This window comes from Alligator sinensis, unplaced genomic scaffold (genome assembly GCF_000455745.1).
Source record: "Alligator sinensis unplaced genomic scaffold, ASM45574v1 scaffold1245_1, whole genome shotgun sequence".
NCBI lineage: Eukaryota > Metazoa > Chordata > Crocodylia > Alligatoridae > Alligator > Alligator sinensis.
Window position 1 is genome coordinate 296835 of NW_005843077.1, and position 18562 is coordinate 315396.

Genomic DNA, 18562 nt, shown 5'->3' on the forward strand with positions numbered 1-18562 from the left:
CCCCCAGCATTCTTTCCTGCCCATGGCGGGGGGTCAGACTAGATGATCTGCTCCGGTCCCTTCTGCCCCTACCAACTATGAAACCTGGTGGCCTTCTACAACCAGGTCACAAAAGCCTTAGACACAGGTGACGCGTTGAGTGTAGTCTTTCTGGACTTTAGGAAGTCCTTTGACACTGTATCTCACCCATTCTCATTAAAAAACTAGGCGACTTTGGTGTCGATGCCTACACGGTCAGATGGGTCGCTAATTGCCTGGAGAGCTGCACCCAGAGAGTGGTGGTGGACAGGTCATTTTTGACCTGGAGGGATGTGGGTAGTGGGGTTTCCCAGGGCTCAGTCCTTGGGCCTGCACTGTTCAACCTTTTCATCAATGACTTGGATGAGGGGGTAAAAAGCACCTTGTTCAGATTTGCAGACACTAAGATGTGGGGAGAAGTGGGCACACTAGAGAAGAGCGACAGGCTGCAATCAGATCTGGACAGGTTACAGGGCCGGGTGGATGAGAACAGGATGGGTTTCAATACAGACAAGGGCAAGGTACTGCACCTGGGGAGGAAGAACTAGCAGCATACCTACAGGCTGGGGAGCTCCCTTCTCGTCAGCACAGAGGCAGAAAAAGATCTCGGAGTTATTGACTCCAAGATGAATATGGGCCGACAATGTGGGGACGCAGTCAGGAAGGCTAACCGCACCCCTTCCTGGAGCACACCTGCTAGCCTGGGGGTAACTGCCACCACCCAGGGATGGGCTTGATTCTGGCTCTGTGCACCCTGGGAAACACAGGCCTAGTAGCCCTCAAGGGTACTTGACCCACTTCAGGCACTTGGGGGTGCTTCTCTCAGTCAGAAGCACAAGTAATGGTCTCCCTTAGTCAGCTGAACCAAGGGGACCCCAAGACATAATCTAGACCCACTCCCATGCTAGGTACAAAGGAGAACTTTATTGGTTACAAGGGGTAGGTTTGGAATAGGGTACAGGGTAGACCAATATCAGAGAAATCCCATAGAGCAAACTGGCATGGCTGGGTAGCCTTTGATCACGCATCTGAGTTACTGCAAGCTATATATCTAGTTAGATCTCAGGTAGCTTACTTACAAGTAGCCTCCAGAGGCAGGTGGAGATTCCCTCTGGAGGCAGGCAGTTCCTTGATCATGAGTTTTGAGAGAGAGAGCAAGTTCCAGATGGTCCAGCTCTTCTCTCTCTGAGTCTTCCTCATGGCTGCTGCCTCTTCCTCCTGGGCAGTCCTTAACTTATATAGCCCTTTTGACCTCGTTTACCTCGTCTAATGGAGGCCAGCACCTGTTGGGTGTCAGCCAACCAATTTGAAATGCATCACTAATTGCTGGGCAGACTGGTAGTTCCTAGCTTCCCAGGGAGTCCAAGCCCCTCACGCAGGTATGTGATGCCAGTCACGTGGGCAGAGGGAGAAGGTTTCCCCCCTCCCTCAGGAATGTACCCAGCTCAGGTTACCTAAAGAGGTAGGGTAAGGTTTGTACCCTCTGCAGGGCCCATTTGAACCAAACTGTCACAGAGCAGAGTTTTTGGGGAGAAACGGAGGTGACCTGCCACACGGACAGCATCGAGAGGGTCTAGAGGGGGGTCACTCGCATGATCAGGGGGCAGCAAGGCAGGCCCTACAAGGAGAGGCTACAGGACTTGAACCTGCTCAGCCTCCACAAGAGAAGGCTGAGAGGTGATCTGGTGACTGCCTATAAACTGACCAAGGGGGACCAGCAGGCACTGGGAGAGTCCCTGCTCCCCCGAGCACTACAGGGAGTAACAAGGAATAATGGCCATAAGTTGATGGAGAGTAGATTCAGGCTAGATATCTGGAGGCACTACTTCACAGTCAGGGCGGCTAGGATCTGGAACCAACTTCCAAGGGAAGTGGTGCTGGCTCCTACCCTGGGGGTCTTCAAAAGGAGGTTAGATAATCACCTTGCCGGGGTCGTCTGACCCCAGCACTCTTCCCTGCCATGGCAGGGGGTCGGACTTGATGATCTGCTCAGGTCCCTTCTGACCCTACCAACTATGAAACTATGTGACACAGAAGATGATCAGAGAGCTAGCTTTTTCTAATAATCCTCTAGGGGGGAAAACATTTAGATCTGAAAAGGGTGCGTGTAGTAAAAAGGACAAATGTACTGTTGTGTTCCAGGACATGGGTATACATAAGTTAACATGAAATTATATGCTTATTTTTGTCTCGGTTTATGTTTCTGTGGTTTTTAAAAATGCTTTATTATTTCAAGTAATGGAATAAAGATTGGCTTATAACTGTCTTGCCGTGACTATAATCTTTTTCCAGTAGGTGTTTTCTAGTCAGTTTGTGGGAATTGCTGGACAAAAGGGTGTAGTAGCAACACTCCTGACTTTGTGGGCAAGGCCACAGAACTTCGTCCAGCCCAAATGATGCTACTGCTTCTGTAAAAGTGCTGCCAGTGAGGATAGGGGAGCTGCCAGGTGCCTAGCACTCCTGAAAATCAGGCAGATGCTTAAATATGGATGGACCTAATATCAGGACCCTACTGTATCTCTGTATAGATATAGTTTGGGGTTCAAAATATAACATGACCTCTTCATAAGGGAGTCAGAATACTGATGTTTGATTATAAGCGTCTACATCAAATTCTGCTGCATGCTCTGTAATGCCAGGAGCCCATTGTTATAAGCTAGGGGCTAGAGATCAAGTGTTTTCTCTCAAGCCTGCTGTCTCTGTCCTCATGTGGGTTGTATTCTCAAGATCTGACCTGGGAGCTGTGCAGACAGCAATTTTATGGATATTTCAGGACTACCCTTGTGATACGATTCACACTTCAATCTTAGTTTGGATTCAGGCCTAAATAGCAAATTTTCCCCTTTGCTTTTTATGGCCCATTGGGGAAATAATATTTACAAACCTGTAAAAGCATATGCATTAAAAAACCCAAAACAAACAACTCCCTTCCTTTTTATGGTGGGTCATTTCTGAAATGCTGAATGTTGCTCCTAACTGGAGTCAGTGAAAATGAAGTGAAGCTTTTTCTGCCCCTGTTGCCCTAGAAGACTAAGAACAACTTAGTGACCCTGAACCTGGAGCCTCACCTTGCCTGGCATAGCCATACACCCCCATCTGTCATTTGCTGAGCTGAGTATTGGGGTGAATATGGGTGGTCAGATGTGGGCCTAGCTGCCTGTTCACACCTTGCCACCAAAGTGGCCAGCCAGGGTCGGTTAACCGTTTACCCCTTCCTATAAAACTCCAGAGCAGGAAGTATCTGGGCAACAATGTTAACTTTGTACTCAGGCTGCCTCACTCTTGGCTTGTGCCTCTACTGGCTTTTTGATGATTTCATAGATTTCATAGATTCATAGACAGTAGGGGCTGGAAGGGACCTCATGAGATCATCAAGTCCAGCTCCCCCGCCATAGGCAGGGAGTCAGCCGGGGTCAAGTGATCCCAGCCAGAAAAAACATGCTTTTTTTTTTAAAGAGTCGAGAGTAGGTGCTTGCACCACCTCTGGAGGGAGTCTGTTCCAGACCCTGGACACAGCCAGAGATGAATTCTCTGGCTACCCAACTTGGTTTGCCCATGGAACCTGGATTTGGCCTGACCCTTTGTCTCCCAAACCTGCCTCTCGTTTGATCCCCTGGAGACCTGACCCAGCTGTCCTCCTGATCCTGTGCTCTTCCTGAACCTCTGGATCTCTTACTAAGTTCTCTAGTTGGATTTTCTGGGTTCCTGACTCCCCTACACTCAGAGTCTGCACACTCCTCTTGGATCATAGTTGCTTCTTCAGACCCTAGGTGACCCCCAAACCTAGCCACCCACAACCCAGCATAACACTAGGCTCTTAGCTTATATCACAGGACCTCACCTTCTCCAGGGTTAAACAGTTCTAAATTTTTTTTTCTGTAACACTTCAGGGACTTACAGATTTTACATACCTCTTGAAAAGGGAGTGCAAGAAAGTGTAAGTGGCAGGAGCGGGTCCTCCTGACCATTCTCTGAGAGGGCAAGGTGAGTAGTAGGGGGAGTAAGACCTGCATACTGCATAAACAGCTCAAAATTTCACTTACCACAAGAAGTTGGCTAGTTAGCCACTGTAAGGAGAGTTGCATCTGGGTCCTATTCACCATTCACTTAGACCAAATATTTCCACAGCATATGAGTTGTTGCCCTTGTTGGTTTTGTGAGGATCTGAGAAGCAGCAGGTAGAGCTAGGCAGGTGTACAATACTGCTCTTTGACTATTTAACTGGGCATTTTGTGCCTGATCCTATTCCACCTGTTAGGTGCCTACGTGTGATCGTAGTCCATCCTAGTTGAGTCCTTGAAAAACAGTTGACACAAAAGGTAGGGAAGTCTTTGTGCTCCTCCTCACTGTTTTTTTGTGACTTAGTCTTAAGGATAAAAGGATGACAAGTTCCTCGAGTGACAGAGTTGACACTTTTTTTCAGGCAGTTAAGCAGGATGGAATATGGTCATATTCCCAATCCACTTAGGGGTGGCATCGGTGCACTAGAATCTGTGCCATGACCTCAAAGAACAGATAGATAATACAGCTATAGTTTCCATTCCTCTTGCACTAGTGAGGCACTTATACTGGATGAGGTGAATGGCTTAGTCATTTAGAATCATGGACATAAGATGGCATACTGGCTCAGCTAAGAATACTGCTCAGGCTTTCAGATCTTCAGTGGGTCCAGAGGAGCACATATCAGGGGAGGCAGCACCTCAGGCATAAAGTATGCTGCCTATATCTAGTCACAATAGCATCCTGAGAGTGACGTTGTGCCTAGCTCAGAGTGCAGGAGTTCATGGGTATCAAACATATCGCCTGTGGGCTGGATCTGGCCTGCAAAGCCCCATAATCCAGTCCCTGGTGCAGCCCCTTTTGTTGCAATGGGCCATCCTTATACTTGGTGCCCGGGACATACTCTGCCTGCAGTGCTTGCCAGGGCTGCACCACCGACTGCACATGGTCAGGACAGCATTCCAGGCTGGCCCAGAACGATGTTGCCTGTGCTGAATCAGGGAAGCTGGGAACATGGGTGACTGGTGCCTTCTGAGTCGCGGAGCACTTGCCTCCCCAGTGGCAAGTCGGCACCCGGGGGGGAGGGGGTCCCCCCGCGGCCGATCACATCGACTGTGGGAGGATCGTGGGCATCACTTCTCCTGGCGTCCCCAGTCCCCGGCTGGTACTTTCAGGGCGGGCCTCAGCACTCTTGCCTGCCCCCCTGCCTGTGCTTAAGCAGGGACCACTGCTGTTGGGGGGGGGGGGGGGGGGGGGGGGGGCCCGCCGGGTGGGGGGGGGGGGGGGGGGGGGGTTGCACCCCCATGCACCCCCTCACATCACCACAGGTTGGGGACAGGAGGTGACTGTGATCTGGCCTGCAGACTGGACTCCTGCTGCTCATCCAGGCCAAAGGACCACATGAATTTGACATGCTTGCCTAGCACAACAATGGGTTGGCATGCAGAGTATGCTCAGATGCTGCCTACAGGGTGTGTGCTGGCACGGAGCTAGCAGAGTACACCTCCTTCCATACCTTGCACCTTCCAGGCTTCAGGTCCTGTTCCTGTTTTGGCAGCAGGGAGGGAAGAGTAGCAGCAGTTGTACATGGTGTCAGAGTAACACCTGGAGGGTTTGCTGCTGTAAAAGGAAATTTCGCTTCATTTTTTTTGGCTGTTGAAAATTTTGGTTTAAATGGCTGCTCAATACATGGGTTGGCAGAAAACACACAAAACAAATTGAACCCGCCCCCTGCAGTGAACCTCTTGCCACTGCTCCTGCCCAGGGCACAGTACTATCTAGTTATGACTTGGTCAGAGTATGTAAGAGGTTTAAAGCTTGGTTACTATATCCCACAATTATAGCACATGTATGAAAGGATCCAGTGCTAGAAGAAAAAGTGCTATAACAAAAAATCTATACATAGTAAATGAAAACCATAAGGGGCAGATCCTATTCCACCTATTGGGCTAAGTGGACTTATGTGCTGAAGCACAAGTCAATTCCATGTGCCTCAGCTTCCTGAACTCCTTTTATAATACATCATGATCATCTCAACCTTAAAAGCGAGTCATAAAAAGCAGTCAGGAGAAGGAGGACCCATTCATCTTTTGCATTAACAGCTCTTCAGAAAATCCAGCAGGGTGGGGCAGAATCACACTTAGGCACTGAAGTCTTCTTACATGCACAAGAGGTGAAAAGCAGCATGGGTTTTGGGGTGCCTATGCACTCGGCCTATGTTCAGAAGCAAACTTGCAAAGGCTTCCTCAGTACCTAATTCCACCTCGATTCAGTTTGGATCCAACTCTGTCCAACTGAAGCATAATCTCTGCATATATCCTCAGTTCCTTAGAGGGAGACAGAATAAACCTAGTGACTGAGAGATGCTTGAAGTGGCACATGGAGCTCCCTGAGGGAGGGAGAAGGGCGTGCCCACTTTTGGCCCACTATTCATAGTTTCATAGATGTAGGGTCGGAAGGGACCTTGTAGATCTTCTAGTCCGACCCCCTGCTGTGGGCAGGAGGGAAAACTGAGCTCAGATGACCCCAGCCAGGTAAACGTCAAGCCTCCCCGTAAAGACCCCCAGGGTAGGAGCCATCACCACTTCCCTTGGAAGTTGGTTCCAGATCCTAGCCACCCTGACTAAAGTAGTACCTCCTGATATCTAGGCTGAACCTACTCTCTAGCAACTTATGACCGTTATTCCTTGTTACTCTGGAAGGCATTCCAGAGAACAAGGTCTCTCCCAAACCCCGCTGGTCCCCCCTAGTAAGTATATAGACGGCCACCAGGTCCCCTCCCCCAAGCCTTCTCTTGCGAAGACTGAACAGGTTAAGGTCCCGTAGCCTCTCCTCATAGGGTCTGCCCTGCTGTCCCCGGATCATGCTAGTGGTCCTCTTTTGGACCCTCTCAATGCTGTCCACATCCCTCCTGAAGTGTGGTGCCCAGAACTGGACGCACTACTCCAGCTGCGGCCTGACCAGTGTCACATAGAGGGGGAGGATCACCTCCTTGGCCCTGCTTGTAATGCATCTGTGGATGCAGGACAAGGTACGGTTAGCCCTACTGACCGTGTTCTCACATTGTCGGTCCATATTCATCTTGGAGTCAATAATGACTCCAAGATCTCTTTCTGCCACCATGCTTTCAAGAAGGCAGTTCCCCAGCCTATAGGTATGCTGCTGGTTCCTACTGGCCAAGTGCAGCACCCTGCACTTGTCAGTATTGAATCCCATCCTATTTTCATTTGCCCACCCCTGTAACCTGTCTAGGTCCTGCTGTAATCTGTCCTTCCCTTCTAGCATGCCCACCTCACCCCAAATCTTGGTGTTGTCTGCGAATTTAAATAGGATGCTCTTCACCCCGTCGTCCCCGCTAATAAAGAAATTGAACAGTGTGGGCCCAAGGGCCAAGACCTGGGGGACCCCACTGCCCACTTCCCTCCAGGTTGAAAATGACCCGTCCACCACCACTCTCTGAGTGGAACCCCGCAGCCAATTTGCTATCCATCTGACTGTGTAGGCATTGATGTCGCAGTCACCTAGCTTTTTAATGAGAATGGGGTGGGAGACAGTGTCAAAGGCCTTCCTAAAGTCCAGAAAGACTACATCCACCGCAAAACCTGCGTCCAATGATTTTGTGACCTGATCGTAGAAGGCAATTGGGTTGGTCTGACAGGACCTGCCCCTAATGAAACCATGCTGGTTGCCCCTGAGCATCATCCCTGCTTCTGGCCCTTCACAGATGTGCTCCTTGATAATCTTCTCAAAGAGCTTCTCCAGGATCGAAGCAAGACTAATGGGCCTATAGTTGCCCAGGTCCTCCCTCTTCCCTTTTTTTAAAGATGGGGACCACATTGGCCCTCTTCCAGTCATTCAGCACCTGGCCAGAGCACCAGAAGTGCTCGTAAAGCCATGCCAGGAGCCCCGCGATAACCTCTGCCAATTCCCTCAACACCATGGGGTGGAGAGCATGTGGACCTGCTGATTTGAGCACATCCAACCCCTCCAGAAGTTCCCTAACTCTGTCCTCCCTGACCCTAGGCTTGGCGACTCTCTCCTGAGTCTATCCTGAATCTCGGTGGGGGAGTCCCGGTCCCTGCACAAGAAAATAGAGGCAAAGAAATTGTTAAAGAGGTCTGCTTTCTCCTCTGGTGTGACCACCAGATTGCCAAGCATATCCTGCAGGGGCCCCACATTATCCGGGGCCTTCTTCATTCTCCCTATGTATTTAAAAAAGGACTTTTTGTTATCCTTGATCCTAGCCCTAGTTCCTTATCTGCCTTAGCTTTCCTAACAGCCCCCTTACAGACCCGAGCAGTGGAGGTATACTCCTATTTGGTGATAGCCTCTCCTTTCCACTGGGTGTATGCCTCCTTTTTGGCAATCAGGCATTCACGAATGCCCTTGGTGAGCCAGGTGGGGGCACTCTTGCCCCTTTGCTTCTTGTTGGGATTGTCACCCCTTGGGCGCTGAGTATCATCTCCTTAAGGAACAACCACTCATCTTGGGCACCCAGTTCCCCTACTCTCTCGGACCCTAGTGCCTCCCCCACTAATCTGCTCAATTTATTGAAGTTGGCCCTCTTGAAGTCAAGGGCTACTGCCTTGCTGCAGGCCCTTGACACCTGCGCTGGATGGTGAATTCCAGTAGGCGATGATCACTGTCTCCCAGGTGGTCGAGGACCTGGAGTCCCCTCACCAGGTCGTCGCCTCTGGCCAGGACCATGTCCAGCAGGGCATTCCCCCTGGTAGGACAATGCACCTCTTGGATTAAGTGGAGGTCCTGTATCTTAGCCAGGAACCTCCGTAAGTGGTCAGACCTGGCTGGCTGCTCCTCCCAGCAGATGTCTGGGTAATTTAGATCACCCATGACAACTACATCCCTTGCCGTAAGTGCCTCTGCAAGCTGACCCAAGAATTTGCAGTCCAGCTCTTCGCCTTGGTTGGGAGGTCTGTAGTAGACCCCCACCATTGAGTCCCTTTCCCCACGACCCCCTGTATTCTGACCCAGAGCACTTCAGCCTGCCCCTCGTCTGACCCCATCCTGCTAGCTGAGGACATGTATTGCTCTTTGACATAGAGCGCCACACCCCCGCCTTTCCTCCCCGCTCTATCCCACCTGTATAGTCTGTAGCCCCTAATGTTTACCTCCCAGTCGTGAGATGAATCCCACCAGGTTTCTGTGAGCCACACTATGTCTGGGTTTGAACTAGCTATCCAGAGGGCGAGTTCCTCCTGCTTATTCCCTATACTATGAGCATTAGTATAGAAGCATTTAAGGCCTTGAATTGGTGCATATGCCACTCCCCAATTCTCAGGACTATCTGGACCCCTGCTGCTTACCTGGGTACTTCTTGTGTATGTCACCTGCCTTGGTTGGGAGGTGTCTTCACGTCTTCCTGTGGCCCCATCCCCCAGCGAAGTTAGTTTAAAGCACGCAACACGAGATCAGGCAACCTGGAAGAGAAGACACGCTTGCCTTTAGGAGAGAGGTGTAGCCCATCCCACCCAAGCAAGTCCCCTGTATGAATGTGTGGGTCGTTTTCCAGGAACCCGAGGCCTGCCTGGCGACATCAGCTCCGTAACCGCTGGTTGACCTTGCCAATGCGAGGTCTCTATTGGTCAGAGCACTTACCCAGGAAGTGAGAGGCCTGAGTTCTGGTCCTGTCCTAGGCTGAGAGTGTTTGAGCCCACATCACCCACCAAGAATGAGAAAATGTAACATCCTTTCTGTGCCTCCCAAAATCCACAGTGTGTTTTTAGGGGGGGACCTCAGCAGGCGGGGAGGGCTGGGCAGTGGGAAACATTACACTTTCAAGCATCTATTTTCATTCACACTTCTGAGGGAGGCCAGAAGCTGGCTGGCCCCATAGATGTGTTTGTTCAAGGGGAGATCTGAAGGAAAAGCGGACAGGTGTCAATCAGAAAAAAGGTGGCCCATGTCAGTTCTTATTTATATAAGTACATTCTGCACAGAATGAAGTAGCAGGGAGCCACAGAAAACTGCATGCTGTAGAGCAGTGTTTCTCAACCCGTGGTACACGTACCCGTGGGGGTATGTGAGACATGGGCAGAGGGTACATGGGTGCTGGGTTTTGAGTTTGGCCTGCTTCCCCACCTGGAGGGTTGGAGGCGTCTTTGCCTGTTCATCTTTGCCAGGCCCAGCTTTTTGTCAGGAAGCCTGGCAATGAGCCCATTTCACAACTGCCTGGAAAACCTAAACACAACTGTTTTCTGATACAATTTAACAAGAAGGGCTTTTATGATTGCCATTAGCCTTTCTTACTCTCAAGTCAGAGATGACCCAGCGATAGAAGGGAGAGGAGTATGAAGAAAAGGAGCCAGTTTTTGAAACAGACAAGTTATTGAGATACAATCAGAGCCACATAGTGACTCTGGGCACTGTTACAAATGCTCTGAGGCAGGGTCGGGGGCCGCACTTTAATTAGAGTGGGTCTGAGAACTGTTCTAATTAAAGCACCTCAGCGTTTTGGGTATCAGCAGCCTCATACTTGAAAATGGTGGTAGGGGCGCTTTGTCCTAAAGCTTATACAGGCAGTCCTCGACTTACAACGTTTCGAGTTACAACATTTTGCACTTACAACGTTTACAAATTGACACCCTGTTTCAACTTTCTGATGTCAGTTTTGACTTTACAACATTTGATCTGATGCCAAGCCATACCAGTGAACAAGTTTGCTGCGTCACTCATCTCCCTGGAGAACATCTGTCCAAATTTCCTTGAACACTTTCTTTAAGAAAGCAGACAAGACTCCAGAAAAACCTGCAGCCAAGACTCCTGAGAAGACTCCAGCCAAGAACCCTTCAAAAAGTCCAGCAAAGTCTCCTCAAAGAAGTCCTTCCAAATCAGTGTGATTGCTATTTACAATATAAATACATTAATGTAGCTATGCAGGGGTTTAGGTTGTAGCCGTGTTGGTCTAAGGATATAGGCAGACAAGGTTCCTTGGGTGAATATTACTCATCTATAATTGATTGAGTACAAAATTCTGGGTTATTTTTGGTGAAAATAGGGTATTGGGCCTTGGTTCAGGAACCAATCTCCCATTTATAACATTGTTTCATATGGGAAAATCGGCTCTGAGTTATGTTTTGACTTAAGACATGGTTTTCAGGAACCAATTGTGTCGTAAGTCTGAGGACTGCCTGTACTGTGCAATCAGTTCATCGTATAGACACAGCCACTGTTTCCTAGTTTGGGTGGTGGTAGTGGGGGCAGGGGTGTTGTTATTTTATGGACAGCTCAAGGTGTTTTTTTAAGGACAATTGTTTTTAGCTTCTTTTTTTTTTCCTACAGACTGCTGGGAAATTTATAGACAGCTTATAACTCTAAGCCATGCACTGGTTTGGAAGCACAAATGATATGAAGATACAAGCTGGATTACTAGGATCCTGTTCAGCAAAGAGGACAGCATTTCCCTAAGAAATGACCAATATGTGGTCTTCCACTACCAATAATTTAGTACTGGTATCCCAGGTGGTTGTGACTGGTATATGAGGATCTCCCTCCCTTCCCTAAGTAGTTTCTGCCCTATGGCTGTACCCCAGGAACAACACCAGCCTACCTGTTTCCCATTCAAAAGCATATGCCAAAAAACTAGTACCCAAGTATCTTTTCTCTTCAGGGGTCTTGGTGGAGAGATGCAGGCATGGGAAGAGAGCCGAGAGTACATGAATACTTCTCCCTGTCCCCACAACTGAATGTCAAACCTGGTCATTTACTCCTTCCCCACTATATAGGTTTTTATTTATCTGATGTGAATAGACAGTGAACACCTTTAGATGGACGCAGTGTGGGGTGTGCCCCAACCCCTTGTCCTTGGTGGCTCCATTGGCTGATGCTATGAGGCTGGGGTCATGGTCACACACCTTCACCTGTTCCTGGAATGCCCACCCACATAGGGACTAATCCTTGCACTGAGGGGCTCTGGAGAAAGACAGCCACACCTCACCATATATTAGCATAATCTGAATATTTCACCTTTAGAGAGATAAGGCTACAGCCCATTTATGGATAGGACCCCTATGCACGCTTAGGAACAGAATTAAGGAGTGGTTTCAATTCCCTTAATGTTTATCTTTCTTAAATATAAGATTCAGGTAGTTTCACTTCTGTTAATTATTATTTTTCCCGATGGTTCCCCAGCCCTTTTTAGCAGATAGGTTGTTACTACCACACAAGTTATAAAAAAGACACAAGAGACACGTTACAGCCCAACCTTTTTATTCTTTACACCCCAAAGCACAAGAATAAATATTATCACAGTTGTGTCTAGCAACATACAAGAGCACAATGCAAATTCTCACCTATACCATCTGGGGATATTCAGGAGGGGAGGTTCAGGATAGGAGTTAGACTGGCAGGTTGTCTTGAATTTTTGGAATTCTTCTGTTTCCCTGGACTATACGCCATATATTTATGTATGGCTTGTTCTGATTAAATATCTCTAATTGGATTATTCCAATGTCTTTGTTTAACTGAAACTTGAGGAACTGGATAGAATCAAGGGGTTGGGTTTGTTTGTTTTTTTTGAGGCAGGGAGCGTTAATATAGACTAGTAGTTGTCAAGGAGTTGAGATTTATGTCTTTGTGAAAATTACACTGCTGTTCTTCACTATCCTGCAATGCTGCTTGTCCCTGTCTTGTTTTGATTTCACCTGGGTTCATGATTTTCACTAAGAAGGCTGCTTTGATTTTGTACCTTATTCGAAAAACTTAACTCAAATATATTCATTATAGCAAAACTACATCTTACATAGTTGATAACTTCAGTTATTACTGGCAATAATTTCAAGCTAACGCTATGATAAACTATATTTGGATTATTATGAAAGCATTTATAATATGCCTCCCTTCAGGACTTTTGCTCTAAGTTGACCTTTTCAGACCAGACTAGCTGTCAGGTCCACAAATGTTCACGCTTCAGGCATTCAGAAAAAAAGACCTGAGGTCCTCCACTTCAGTCACCCTACCATAGTGTAACTGAGGCCCCTTGAAAAATGGTCAAGGCTGTCAATAGGGACATACACATTTCCTCTTTACCATATCCACTCAACCAGAACACACTATCATTTTAATAGAATTCTAGCTGGCTACATATCATTCTTATCAAAAGTTTACACTAGTTACTGCAATTGTTATACTTAACTACTATTAGCACTTTACAAAAAAGCTATTATCTGCATATGGTCTAGCCCAATCTTGGTGGCCTTGACCTGCAAATTTTGCTTTAATTTCCCAGGCTACCACATATTGATTATATTTTCAGCATTCAGCCCATACAACTGCAGGCATATATCTATAACTTACACTTAAAGCTACCTCCAGAATCTGCACCTGTCATTGTGGCGTTTCAGTTAGACAAATCAAAAACCCACACTGACACCTGAAGATATAGCAGGAAGGTTGTCTGGAGTTCTGGGGCTTGACCTCAGGCATATTCTTCCCTTGGTGTGAAAAGAGGAGATTTTCTTCCTCTTCTATTTCATCCTTAACAAATAAGGGGGTAGGTATTTAAGTAACCAGGACCAGAACACAATTCCTGTTCAGTGTCTGTATCTCCGTATTGAATCAAATCCTAGCTCTCTCTCATTCTCCTTTCTCAGTGAGAAGCATTCCAGCACCAGGACCCTTCCCTCACGCAGTGAGAAACAAACTGGCAAAACAAGGCCCTTTATCCCAGTGCCCTGGCATGGCCTCTGCCTGGGAGAAGAGGAAATACTTCTTGGCTACAAAGCAGGCATAATCAGAGGAGAAATAATGCAGGGCTCTTTGGAACATCTTTTCAGCACAGGGGCTGCTCTCCCCGAAGGTGTCAGCAAACTCCTTCCTACACCCCTCCAGGGAGATGTAGACAAAGTGGAGTTCCACGCGGGACGCACACCCCATCAGTAGGGAGTTCTTCTGCAGCAGGCAGCTGGCCAAGCCGGCAACTTGGGACATCTCCAGGAGTTTCACATTAGGTAATTTAACGTTGTAGTGGTAAATGCAGCTGACAAGTGCAACAGTTGTGACTAGGACCAGGGCGAGCAACATATACCCAGTGCACTCATACACCCACATAAACAATTCGTTTTCTGGGTCCAAATGTTCTAGGGCCAAGAAATAAGTATATATTAAGGTTGCAAAAAGACAGGTCCAAAAGACAAAAAAACAGATGGCAGGAGAACAAGGGACCGTCCTAGAGGAAACCTTATTAATCATCTGGATGGCTGTCCTGTACAACTCAGGATCATCACTCACCATGCTCAGCTGATCAGGGACCACGTCACTGAATATACCCCCTGACCGTTTCAATAGGATATGCTCATTTACTGCACATAAGGTCAACAGGGCTTTGCCGTTGTAGAGGGATGGGGGGTTGTAAGGCACCATGGTAGCATTCTGCATCTGGTGATTGGGAGTGCAGATCACCTTGCTGACTTTGACAAAGAAATGCACGTCACTGGTGTCAAGGCAGGTCAGGTGGGTGAGGTGCAGTGGGACAGAGCAGGTCTGCAGCATGACGGGGATCACAGGCTTCCTTTCAATGCAGTCTCGGAAGATGGACAGGTTGGCCACCAGCAAGCACCACCTGCTCTGGACAAAGTCCGGGCTCAGGACTAAGAGGATCTTCTGGCTTCTCTGGATGGACTCAACCATGTTCTCACTTAAGGTTTTGGTAGGCATGAAGTCCCGCTCATGGAAACACACCTTCAGCTCAGGAAGGGTGGCCTCCAGCTTCTGAATCAGTCCCCGGGCCCAGGCTGAGTCCATGCTGCTGTAACTGATGAAGATGTGGTGAGTCTCGTGGGCTGTCAGGGCTGGCACTTCAAGGGGTGTCTGTGTTTCTTGATATCCTGTGATTCCTGCCATGGTGGACTGGGAAGAGCTGGCCTCCCTAGCATCTCTGTCTAGAAGGGGTTCAGTCTTCTTCTCCAGATCCATCACAGACCTTGGTGAGTTCTTTGCAAATGCAAAACCGAAAGCTCAATGAGGAAATATGTGGAAAATTAACATGCAACATCAGGCCTCCTCTTTCACACCATCCTGTCCTGCTAAGGATGGCACCTCTCACTTCCAGTGTGCCAAAACTCTCTGGGCTACAATGCCAATCACTGCTCACCCCAGTCAGCATGTGCTCATTAGGCTAGGCAGCTATTTGACCTGGCTTTGGACCAGGCTGCTTTGGATGCCAGCCTAAAGAAGCCAGCACTTTGATCCGGACATGCTGCTTTAGATGCCAAAGCGTCCGAAGCTTCTGTGGATCAGAAGCACGGTCCGAAGCCTTGCACAGCCCCAGTGTTCATGCAAGTACTCCTGTTGAGTGACAGGAGAGCTCATGGAACTGAGTGCTTACCAGCACCACTTTGAGGGCAAAATCTAGCCAATATATAGCGACCCTGGAGTGCCTCAGGCAGTCTGACACCCCCTGGTACCCTGCTCTGGGCTGCTTACCTCTCTGGGCATGTGGTGCACTCTTCCAGCTTTCTTGATTCTTGATTTCTTGATTAAGTACATTGCTAGGTGGAAACTCCTAATCTGCTTAAGAGATCTCTGTTCCTCTTTCTCTCCCTCTGTCTTCCTTGGCCATGTTCCCGAAAGAGGTTGTGTGCCCAGCCCCACCCTTGTTGCGGTCTGCTTCACTCCTTGGCCTCTCAGCACAGCCTGGTTGTGGCCTCTGCAGAGTCCAGGCTGCCCTTCCTTGCAGTCTGCAGTCCTCAGAAGGCAAATCAGTACAGCTTCAGTAGCTGCCCTAGGTGCTCACTGTGGCCGCTTTCTGCCCTTTCAGCCACTCCCATGCCTCATGACTTTTAAACAGGAATATGAACAAATCGTGCAACATAAAGCTCTTATCTTCAGTCTCAAAAGCCCTGCATAGCTACTTTCCTGAGCCTGGCAGGAACCAATCCCAGGCTCCTTCCACAGGTCTAGGCTTATAAGGCCCCTGGCCACTTTTTCCAGACACCTTTACCTGCTTTTCTCCCAATAGGCTACTATGGTTCTCATCAGCAGAGGCTAATGTCAGCTGGGGCCAGCAGGGACTTAGGTCAGCTTCCAAAGCCACTGCAAATGGATAGTCCCAAGCAAGCATATTCTCAGATGTACTCCACATAAGCAGAAGCCAGTGGCAAGTTTATCTGGCTAGAGCATGCCAAGGTGCAGGCATGCCCTCCCACCCCATTACTCCAACCATGGCTCTACAGTGGTGGCGAGGCCTTGGGCAAAGGTATATCAGGACCACACACCCAGCCACCTTTCTGGCTGCCTGTGCACTGGCCTAGCAGAGCAGTCTGGTGGCAATGCAAGAAGAACACATGATTCTTTCTGTAGGGACAGTGCAAGATGCACATTGGCATGGACTCTAAGGAGTTGGGGAAGGGGCATGATCTCAGCTGGAATTCCCCCTAAAGCCCTGCAGCTCCACCTTGTCTTCAGCACACACCCATGGATCCATGGTACAGTCAAGTGTTGTATCTCATCTTCCTCAGACCTGCCTAAAAAATTCTAACCTTGGCAGAGACCTGGCCTGCAGTATGTCAGGGCTTCTAGTTCTGAAAGACACTGAGGCATCAAAGGTGTCAAAACTGTTTTTGTTGTTTTTTTTTTTAATAATTAGTAAACACTACAATAAACACACTTCTAGCACAGTTCAGAAAATGCCACTAAGGATTACAAATGACACTGGGCAGCTCCCCCTCTGCCTCTGCCCTACAATCATCCCCTCAGTTTAGTCCCAGTTTTGAGAATTACCTTCTCTGCAGGTCCAAAACTACTGCCAGCTGTCAGCAGGACCCTTGGCCATCATTTTCTGGCCAAGCCCTGTGCCCAGGGCATGCTGCACCTTCTCCTGTTTTCATGTACAAGTCGTGGCCAGGTTTTACAGGCTTTTTAGTAACTAAAACCACATTAATCCCCACCCTCATCTTTTATAGAAGAATTATACATTGGAGCAGAAATTCAAAGTAAGAAGTGTTTGCTCACCGTGAACAGAACCAGATCCAACAAGACAAGTCCACACAAGTTCCCAAACTTTCAGTGCTCTCTTACATGTCTCCAGGGGTAACAGGTCAGGGAAGACAGAAATTGAGTTCAGCAGACATGACCAGTTCCTCATTTGAATGTACTTTAAACTTCCTTGTAAATGAGTCTGTCACTGTTAAACGGTTTTGGGGGTGTGGGTGGAGGCAGATGGGGTGGGTCTTATAGAGGAAAAAGATTAATTTTACATCTCCTGGCCAGATAGTTCAACCCCTTCCCTTCATGCAGAGAAGGTGGCTTTGATGCAGTATGATGGCCAGAAGACAGCCCTGGGTGCTTTGTTGGGATCAGTTTGCCTACATCTGTATTGCAGTAAAACTCAGAGGAATGACTTGTGGCTATAGGGATGGGTAGGTCACACAGGGGTGCCTGAGAAGTGATTAGGTTTTGAACCCTGAGCCAAAGCTGAGAGAACTAAAGCCCTAGCCAGTGAAGTTGGAACCTAAGAGGGGATGAAATAAGGAAGGACCTAGGGATCCAGGGGTTGGCCGATGATAAGAGCGCCAGAGCTTGAACCCTGAGAATGAGACAGAGGTGGGGTAAAGCTGAGAAAGCCAGAGCCTGACTCTGGAGAGTGAGGCAGGGATAGGCTGTGACTGAGAGGACCAAGAGGCCTGAGCCCCCAAGACAGAGAGAAGCTGAGGCTGAGATACCAGGCCAGAGCATGTGGGCCCAAGTTAGAGACCTACAGACAGCGTATGTAGTGGACTAAGGCCAAGAACACTGAAGCCTGTACAGGAAGGTGGACAACAACCAAGTGGCACCCACGTGGCATGGGTATGGCTATGAGGGAGCTGGAGACAATGAATAACACACCTAAGACAATTTGGTACCTGAGGAGCAAGACTTGTGTCTGCCAAGCACAAAAAACTGTGAAAAGGTGAACTGAGGTTCACGTCAAGACCCTTAGACAGCCTTCCTGAGCACTATGATATTCATCAAGGTATGGCAGGTGAGACAAAGAAGGAAGGGTACCTTGAGAAGCCAAGACAAGGGGCTGTCCTTGGCTAGAACATGCTACACACTGTAAGAAATAAATCAGTCCTTAAATAGGGTGCCACTAAATTCCAGAATGTTATGGAGGGGTGTCTGGAGTCTAAAAAGGTTGAGGACCACTGGTATAGACAGATTTTCACCATTTCTTTTCCCCTTTCCCTCCCCACATCCCATCATTTCCAGAAACCTTAAGTGTTAGTTTTAGATACATGCATTTCTGGCCTCAATGGATAAAATGAGTGGGGTGGGGCAGGGTGGGGCAAGGCAGATGGGGAGGTCATGGAGGGGGAGTGAAAGAGTACTTAATTATTTTAAGGATTGAAAAATAACAATAAAAGAATGTAGCTTTTATGTCTTGTTCATTTTATGTACCTCCTGTGTTTCTAAATGAAAGCGAAATGACCAAAGAAAGAAGGAAGTTTTACAGATTCAGGACTTCTTCCCGCCACTCCCCACCCTTTTTGTTTTCAAAACAAGTAGACACAAAACAACAGTCAGGAACCTCATGGTGCTTTTAGCAGGCAGC

The 18562-nt window shown here is 48.3% G+C and overlaps 1 protein-coding gene and 1 long non-coding RNA gene across 2 annotated transcripts in view; one reads left to right on the plus strand and one right to left on the minus strand.

Annotated features, from left to right (window-relative positions):
* The window catches only part of LOC112548288, a 34714-nt gene extending 21021 nt beyond the window's left edge, over positions 1–13693 (plus strand). Inside the window, exon 5 of the long non-coding RNA XR_003092104.1 lies at positions 13626–13693. This is a non-coding gene — a long non-coding RNA (uncharacterized LOC112548288). The remainder of the gene's footprint in view (positions 1–13625) is intronic.
* Positions 11190–16990, minus strand: LOC112548286. The gene is made up of 2 exons (XM_025193606.1): positions 15457–16990; positions 11190–14964 (listed from the first exon to the last, which is right to left on the minus strand). The coding sequence occupies exons 1-2, from the start codon at positions 15517–15519 to the stop codon at positions 13657–13659; spliced, it is 1371 nt and encodes a 456-aa protein (XP_025049391.1). The 5' UTR covers positions 15520–16990; the 3' UTR covers positions 11190–13656.
* Positions 16991–18562: the final 1572 nt, after the last annotated feature.

Coding starts and splice junctions, on each gene's coding strand:
- LOC112548286 (XM_025193606.1), bottom strand. CDS start 15,519: ATGTACTTAATCAAGAAATCAAGAATCAAGAAAGCTGGAAGAGTGCAC. Junction 14,965..15,456: donor TGCACCACATGCCCAGAGAG/GTAAGCAGCCCA, acceptor GCATTTGCAAAG/AACTCACCAAGGTCTGTGAT.